Source organism: Dioscorea cayenensis, chromosome 8, assembly GCF_009730915.1.
Source record: "Dioscorea cayenensis subsp. rotundata cultivar TDr96_F1 chromosome 8, TDr96_F1_v2_PseudoChromosome.rev07_lg8_w22 25.fasta, whole genome shotgun sequence".
In the NCBI taxonomy this organism is placed as follows: domain Eukaryota; kingdom Viridiplantae; phylum Streptophyta; class Magnoliopsida; order Dioscoreales; family Dioscoreaceae; genus Dioscorea; species Dioscorea cayenensis.
This window is the reverse complement of record NC_052478.1, coordinates 7,093,321-7,100,857: the sequence shown is the minus strand read 5'-3', so window position 1 is coordinate 7,100,857 and position 7,537 is coordinate 7,093,321. Positions and strand designations below refer to the sequence as shown.

Sequence of the window (7,537 nt, the reverse complement as noted above, 5' to 3'; positions counted from 1 at the left end):
AAGTTCGAAATTGATCTCTTTTAATGCTTCGGTGGTATGATTAACGGCGAGCTTTGTCAGACAATCCATTGCCTTCTAAATGATAATAACCATAAACCAAATAGATCTCTTTTCTTGAGATCATGCAATCTGTAACAGCTAACCACAATTCCACATTAATTATGATATGCAACAGGAAGCATAAACGGACAAATAAGTTTCATAAGATAGTTTTCAGCAGCCTCCTCCATATTAATCCCCTTTTCAATGACAAAGCCTGATGTGCTAGCTTTCTTGTATTGATCACATGGTCTTCAGGAAATATGGCACAAAACCAGAAACAGTTCTCGAGGTGGTGAGGCAAATCGTTGAAACTCAAGTTCAAAATGCTTCCAATTCCTTCAAACTCAGAATTGGCAACTATCTCCATGCACATATTATCATTAATATTCTTCCATGCTTGTTCTGTCTGTTCTATCAGTGACAGGAACCTCCCAATAACTACTATTGCTAGTGGAAGACCATCACACTTTCTAGCACAGAATTCCAACTCCTGAGGGCAAATCTTGTTATTGATATCTTTCCAGAATTTTTTCCTGTAGGAAAACTCCAATGCAGCATCAATTTTCAGTGGCTTGACCTTGAGTTTCACCATCCCAAGCCCAGCAACATCACCATTCCTTGTTGTGATGATAACTCTGCTCCTATTTCTGTTGTCCAAGAATGTAGCACAAGTATCAACCAAGGATTGGCACTCCAAACATTATCTAAAACAATCAAGTATCTCTTTTCCTGTACATAGTCATAAAGCATCTCCACTTATCTTCTATAATCCACATAATCATGGAGCATCTCCACTAATCTTCTATAATCCATGTGGCTAATGCCATCTGGAATCAGCACCTTCTTGTCTTTGTGAAACTCCACAGTTTATTCTTCCCAGAATTTTGATTGTATCATCTTGCCAACCACCTTCTATTCCCCACACTGAGACCATTGTTCTTTGTGGCTCCTCGCTGATCAACTGCTTGATCAATCATTCTGTATGTTCACTAAACCCGACAACATCATCATCCTCTATGAAATAAGTTGCTTCTGCAAGATGCTGTGATACTCTTCCTCATGTTCCAAGCAAATCTTTTCATATCTACCAACAGTTTTAATGCCATATCAATGTTTCATGCTAGAAAGATTATGAAGATCAAGTTCTATATCATGTAGGAGCAGTGGAGCACTGCAATACTAAACTTGTAGAGTAAATTATTGATCTGCATCTGTGACATGAGATAGTTAAATTTATCAAGGATATCTATCCTCATCATCTTGCTCTTATTTCTGCGATTAGTGCTATGAAGGAGCAGCCCAATCCTGGTGTTGCTTCAGATGCCAATGTTTCAGCAATGTTTTCAATCGAACAGCGCAGAGAGTACTCAACCATATCCCTCCTTCCCTTGGATTGATTTTTTGGTCAAATTTTCTTGAATATTTTGATGTTTTCACTTCCATTAGTAGAGGTACACAAAAACTTCAACATCTCATGAAAACTACACTTTATTAATTGGACTTCACATATCATTCTTGAATTGTTAGAAACACAATCAACATTGCAATGTTTTAAATCACCTTTGATAGGAAAAAAATTAAAGAATAAAAACACCATCAAGGCACTCAATTGATATTGCATTTAAAATTAGAAACCTTTTTACAGAAAAAAAGAATTAAAGAATGAAAACATAAACTTTCTTCAGACTCTTCCTTTGACGTTCCACCAGTACAATTGAGCAAAGCTTCAAGAACTGGCAAGGCTCTCTCAAGAGAGAAGCAGGACTCCCCAAATTTCCCACTATGAATAAATTTATTCGAGAAAAAAAAAGCCTCACAAAATCAAACTCTTCCAAGCGCAATTCAGAAGAGAAAACAAAAACCATATCCTATATGCCACAAGCAGTGATCTCTGTCAGCATTCCATATCCATTCCGATCACCATGATCTGAAAGCCGGAAATGTATAGACTTAATACACACATCAAGAACTCAAAAGAAAAGAAGAAAAAATACATTAGATGAATTCAAGACATACCTTTAAAACAATGTCAAGAACACACAAAGATGCAGGCCATCTCAACTGCAGACAATGAACTTGGATGCCGCCGCAATGAGGCCAGAGACACAAAGAAGAAAGACAGTCACAAGATTCCTAGAGAACCACCTGAGAGGACCGTGCCACTGAACCTCAACACTCGAGCTCTTTGCCCGTCTCACCGTTTGTGGTTCCCTCGATAGATCAAAGCTTGCTCCTTTCATTCTCAACTCTTGAAGGCACCGAGCCAGTGCCCGAGCATCGCCCCTCTCCCTCTGCAGCTCCTTCCACCCTCTCCAGTATGCACAAACAATAGCCTGCACCGAGGACACAATAACTAGTGAAGTTATCAAGGAAAGTAAAGAAGGGACCATCCAATTCTTGCAGATGTTGTTTTCATGAAATTTGTGGGTGGAGGAGAAGAGGATAGTGAGGGAGATGGCATGGAAGGTGAGGAAGAGGCATGAGAGGAGGAATGCATGACGTTTGGAATCGTCGAGACGGGATTCGATAGCCGTGGCACGGCGAGAGATTAGGTCCTCTTCTCTCTGCCATAGCTTCAGGAGGAGAAGGTGGCCGGGGCTACCGGAGATCTCAGTAAGAGGGTGGTGATGCATTGTGGTGCCCGGCGATGGAATCAAGGCTGATTGATCTTCTTCGGAGGCTGTCGGGACATCGACCACAACAATGTGAGTGTCTTTGCTTGTGTTTGACATTGGAAGATGAAGAAGAGGATCAAGAAATGGAGTTCTTGGAGAGTTTCTTGGGAGGAGTGGGATTCAGGAATGCAGAAATGGAAGTGTTTGTTTGGAGAGATTGAAAAAGGAAAGAGAGAACTTTGAAGTGAATTGAGAGGAATTGGTGAGTTGGGAGGTATTATTTCAGGGGATAGGAAACGCATGCGCTTCGCAACGGTCATATTTGAACTTAGTGACCGTTGGAGTTGGGATTTTTTATATTTTACCCCTCTGCAAATCCTGGAATTACTTTCCGATCTCTGCTTAACTGTTTTTTTTTTATTAGGATTATTTCTGTTATAATTTGTATATGTTTTCTTGGTTTAAATAATTTAAAGAACTTATTATTAAAATTATTATTAAAAAAAAAAGGTTCTTAAATTTCTGACATAAGAGTTTGAGAAACAAATATTTATCTCTGTCCTGTGATTAAATTAAATATCAAAACGTGATAGAGCCTCAAGCTTGAAGAAAATCAGAATGAAACATGAATTGCATGGCCTTTTTCTCAGCTATGTTGAAGCATTTGCAGCCAACTTTTTTGGGGGTGGATTTCCTCCAGCGATCAGTACATATGAATAGAAGCAAAGCATTGCAGCACTGCAAATGAATTTAAGAAGAATTTTCTTAATAAGGGAAAGATTAAGAAAACATAATAGAAATCATAATAGGAAATTAAAGCAGCCAAGCATTACCTCATAAGAATAAAAAATCCTGAAGGAAATGCATTCTTTGTCTGAAACCATAAAATGAATCATCTTCAGAACATAGGAATTGGATACCATAGTAGAGATTAGAAAAGGAAAGAAGGATAGTGTTTGCTCACCAGGGAGTACACCTGATAATGCTTCCTAAGGAATGCGGCAGCAATGGCTGGATCCGGAAAGAAATAAATTATAAGAATATGCTTGAAAGGTACATGACACAAGGTAAATGTCGATCAAAAGATAGATAACCAAATTCAAATGTTTGTCACAATTCTGAATTTTATGTACTTTAGCTATCAAATAGATCAGATGACCAAAGCCAAATGCAGTTCCCGTTTCAGTCATTCAAGCTACTTATGCAAAACAGTTTCTGAAGTCAATGTGTGACAGATTTAAAGCACAAATATATAACACTGGAGCAGATAATGTAGAAAATAGATAAATATAGTGATAAAATTGATAACTGAGAAGAAACTTTACCGGCTTGGCCGAGAATAAAAGGTAGGCTGGATTTCCCTTGTCGCCAGATCTTGAGGCTGCAGGTACTTAGGACTAATATAGCACCCCCAAAAAGAGTGCCTGCCACTAAAGGAGAGAGACTCCTGGAGAAAAGAGACCCAATAAGCCCAGCTCCAAATACAATCCCACCTGTGGCAAAAGAAGACACAACCATAGGTTAGAGTGCATATAATATATCAGTTGAAGTTATTGGATCAAGAATCAAAATAGTGACTGTCTTCATGTAGTCAAATGAAATACACCAGCAACAGGCAATGCAATACATTTCCTTCCAGTTTAGAGCTGTTCATGAATCAAGTGGTTATATCACACCCCACATTGTCAAATGAACAATGTTTCATCTACGCTTCGTAGAGGAAGAAATAGATCACCCTAGTGAGAACATTGATGACAACATGCTCAACTGGATGTTTCATAATTGGGTCAACAACCTGAACAGATGCAAGAGACATGTGCTGCAAATTGTAAGGTGTTGTGCAAGTTCATGTGGAGTATGTACTATGGCTTACATTGTTGCAGATTCCTGATGCTTGGGTTATGGTATATAGATAACAATATGGTCTCTATGGACATTAAAAGAATTTCGTTAACACTAGGAGTTCTCCATTAGAAGAAGACAATTTATAACAATCAATGGAAGGGAAAAACATTGAACTGGCGGGATTCAACTATTATAGTCAACCAAAATGGCAGAATTAGCATAAGAAAATCCTTGTCAAAAAGAAGATCGCCATTACAGTCAACAGTAATTGAGCTTAAGGTTGCCCAAAAGAGAGGAATCATCAACAATTAATACTAGAACTAAGTTGTCCCAAAAAACAAAGATGCAATATTTGACACATTGAATCATCAACTACATTTTAGCCATACTAATTGCCATGCTAAAATATCACTGGAACGTTATTTGTCTTCTTTCCAGTGGTAATGGCATGGAGCAACCAGGTCAAACCTAATCTAGTCATGTGGATCATGGCAATTCAATAGGAAGTTGTTATGGAATCAATTTACGCCTCCTGGGTCCAAATCCTTCCAAATCACCATAAAGATTGCTGTAAGACTACAAATGCCTGAACACAGCACTTAGTCAAAAGCAAAAGGCAATTGTTGCATATCCTTTGCTTGTAGGAGTTCATCTCAGCAAATTAAAGTATCCAAATTCGAAAACAAACAAATACAAAGCAGAATGGCCTACTAATTCACAAGACAGGCCTTCTGAATAATTTGTTCTGATCACCACGTAATTATAGATTCTTTGCAGTTTAAAACATCACCAACTAACAAATGGCAAACCAAAAATTTAAGAAATCAGAAAACATACCAAAAGGGATGCCCAAGCAAAAATCATGGAGCTTTGCACTTCTTTTCCTTTGAACAAAACTCTCAGCATATGCATCCTTGTCTGATTTTTCATCAGCTGGCTCAAAACCTTGATAAGGCTTTGGAATCTCATTGATCCCCACCTCTGCTCCATCTTCATCTCTATGTTTCATAGCAGTATTATTGGCCTCAAAACCAGTAACTTTAGGACTACTTCCATTAACACACATATAAGCTGCAAACTGAAGCAAACTCTCCACTCAATGTAATCTAATTATTATACAATATTTAACAATCAAAACAAAATTTAGAAGCAAAAAAGGCACCTTTCTTCAAGTAAGATTGTTTCAATTACAAACACATAACATAGAACTGAACAATAGAAATAAACTAGCAACCCAATAGAGTCAAACTACACAAACAATCAGAAATCAAAAATACAATCTTTGGTCAAAATAAAAGCAACACACCATAAATTGAAGCAAAAAAAAAAAAGCTTTAAATTAGATTCCTACCTTTGGGCCATTGAGGCCTCTTCGATCGCGCCCTAACACATGGCAAAACGAAACCCTAGAAGAAGAAGAAGAAGAGGAGGAGGAGGAGAAGCAAAGACCATGGACAAAGGGCAAGCTCCTCCTGGCTCCGATCCCAGAACCTAATCGCAGCGCAGCCGCCATGGATGGGGATCAATTGCAACAAACCTTGAGATTGGACGGAGCTCTAAAAGAGAGATTGCATTGTCAACAGAAGTAGAGTTGAAGTTTTGCACTTATTAAGGACTTCTCTGTAATTCTGCAAAAAATGACAGTGCTTCTTCTCTTGTAATTTTTGGAATAAAAAAATAATTTAAACAGCCAGAAAAGCTATTTTATCCAATAAAAATAAATTAATTTATAAAAAAATATTTTAATAAAAAGATGAAGTACAACTATTACTTTAAAAATATAGGTAAATATTTGGGGAAGAAAAAAAAATCTATAATTTAATACTATCATGTGATTTTAATGAAAATATGGACATACTATGTTAGTTGTGTACGTAAATAAAAAATTAGGCCAGAAGACGGAAGCTCATATGATATTAACTAATCTATCTAAATATGATAATTTTATACTTAATCAGGTAATTTTGTGCTTAATTTTTTTTTTTAATAATGTTGACAATCCACCATAATCACATTTGGTATCGCACCTCATTCATGTATTAGAAGAGAGTGAAACTATGAATTTTTCATATGGGCAGTGCTGTCAAATGTCTCACCATTTGACTATTACAACAATGACTTTTGTGCCTAATGTTAAATGGCATATCTTGATAAGATCATAAATGTTATAGAATAGTTTAGATATTTTAACTAAGAAAAAATTCATATTGTCAAATTTTTTATAAAATAATTTAATCATTACATATATTTATCATATTTATATCTCAATCATGCAGTAAGAAACCAACTCTCCACTTCTTGGGATATTTCATTTTGCCATCTATCCCTACTCATTTATTGTTATGGTGATTTGCATGTTGTGTGTGACACTATGCTAATATGATATTATTAAAATTAGAAAACTAATTTGCAGCTTAAAGAAAAAAAAACATTAGAATGCTCGTCACTATAGTGTTAGGTTTTTACTAACACAGGTTGATCCAGAGTGAGAAAGACCAAAACTGTTTAAATCTGTTACATATATGTATAGAAAACATCTGTTAGAAGACAATCACTACTTCACTGTTCTCCCAGTGGTTTTAAACCCTATGATATGGAGGAAATTTTTTAGTGAAAAACCTTGAATATAGGGTTTTTTTCCATTATAGCCTTCTTTTTTATTTAAATTATCAAAATAACTATACTTGAAATTTATTCACCAAACTAACCATGAAACCATCACATCAACCTCATCTCATCCAGGGGCGGAGGGAGAGGGGCAAGGCGGCCGCCCGCCAGCCGGGCGAACCCCCTCCCCGCTCCTTCTTATCCCTCTCTCTCTCGCCGCCTCCACGTCGCGGTGAACCCCCGCCCCCCCTCCGTTTATCCCTTTCTCTCTCTCTCTCCGCCATCCTTGTCACCGGCGAACCACCGCCCCCCTTCCCGTCCCCCTTTTGTATTTTTATTTTTTCAAAAAACTGTCTCTCTCTCTCTCTCCAATATCCCTCCCTTTTTTAGGGGTTTTTATTTTTAAAAAAATATTTTTTAAACTTCCC

The 7,537-nt window shown here is 37.2% G+C and overlaps 2 protein-coding genes across 2 annotated transcripts; both read right to left on the bottom strand.

Annotated features, from left to right (window-relative positions):
• Positions 1–1,627: 1,627 nt before the first annotated feature.
• On the bottom strand, positions 1,628–2,920 carry LOC120267632. The gene is made up of 2 exons (XM_039275301.1): positions 2,059–2,920; positions 1,628–1,969 (listed from the first exon to the last, which is right to left on the bottom strand). The coding sequence occupies exon 1, from the start codon at positions 2,772–2,774 to the stop codon at positions 2,100–2,102; it is 675 nt and encodes a 224-aa protein (XP_039131235.1). The 5' UTR covers positions 2,775–2,920; the 3' UTR covers positions 1,628–1,969; positions 2,059–2,099.
• Positions 2,921–3,191: 271 nt separating this feature from the next.
• Positions 3,192–6,102, bottom strand: LOC120266531 (protein FATTY ACID EXPORT 1, chloroplastic). The gene is made up of 6 exons (XM_039274172.1): positions 5,854–6,102; positions 5,340–5,580; positions 3,983–4,150; positions 3,622–3,668; positions 3,491–3,531; positions 3,192–3,395 (listed from the first exon to the last, which is right to left on the bottom strand). The coding sequence occupies exons 1-6, from the start codon at positions 6,013–6,015 to the stop codon at positions 3,308–3,310; spliced, it is 747 nt and encodes a 248-aa protein (XP_039130106.1). The 5' UTR covers positions 6,016–6,102; the 3' UTR covers positions 3,192–3,307.
• Positions 6,103–7,537: the final 1,435 nt, after the last annotated feature.

Coding starts and splice junctions, on each gene's coding strand:
- LOC120267632 (XM_039275301.1), bottom strand. CDS start 2,774: ATGTCAAACACAAGCAAAGACACTCACATTGTTGTGGTCGATGTCCCG.
- LOC120266531 (XM_039274172.1), bottom strand. CDS start 6,015: ATGGCGGCTGCGCTGCGATTAGGTTCTGGGATCGGAGCCAGGAGGAGC. Junction 5,581..5,853: donor GAGGCCTCAATGGCCCAAAG/GTAGGAATCTAA, acceptor AGTTTGCTTCAG/TTTGCAGCTTATATGTGTGT. Junction 3,669..3,982: donor TTTTATTCTCGGCCAAGCCG/GTAAAGTTTCTT, acceptor TTCCGGATCCAG/CCATTGCTGCCGCATTCCTT.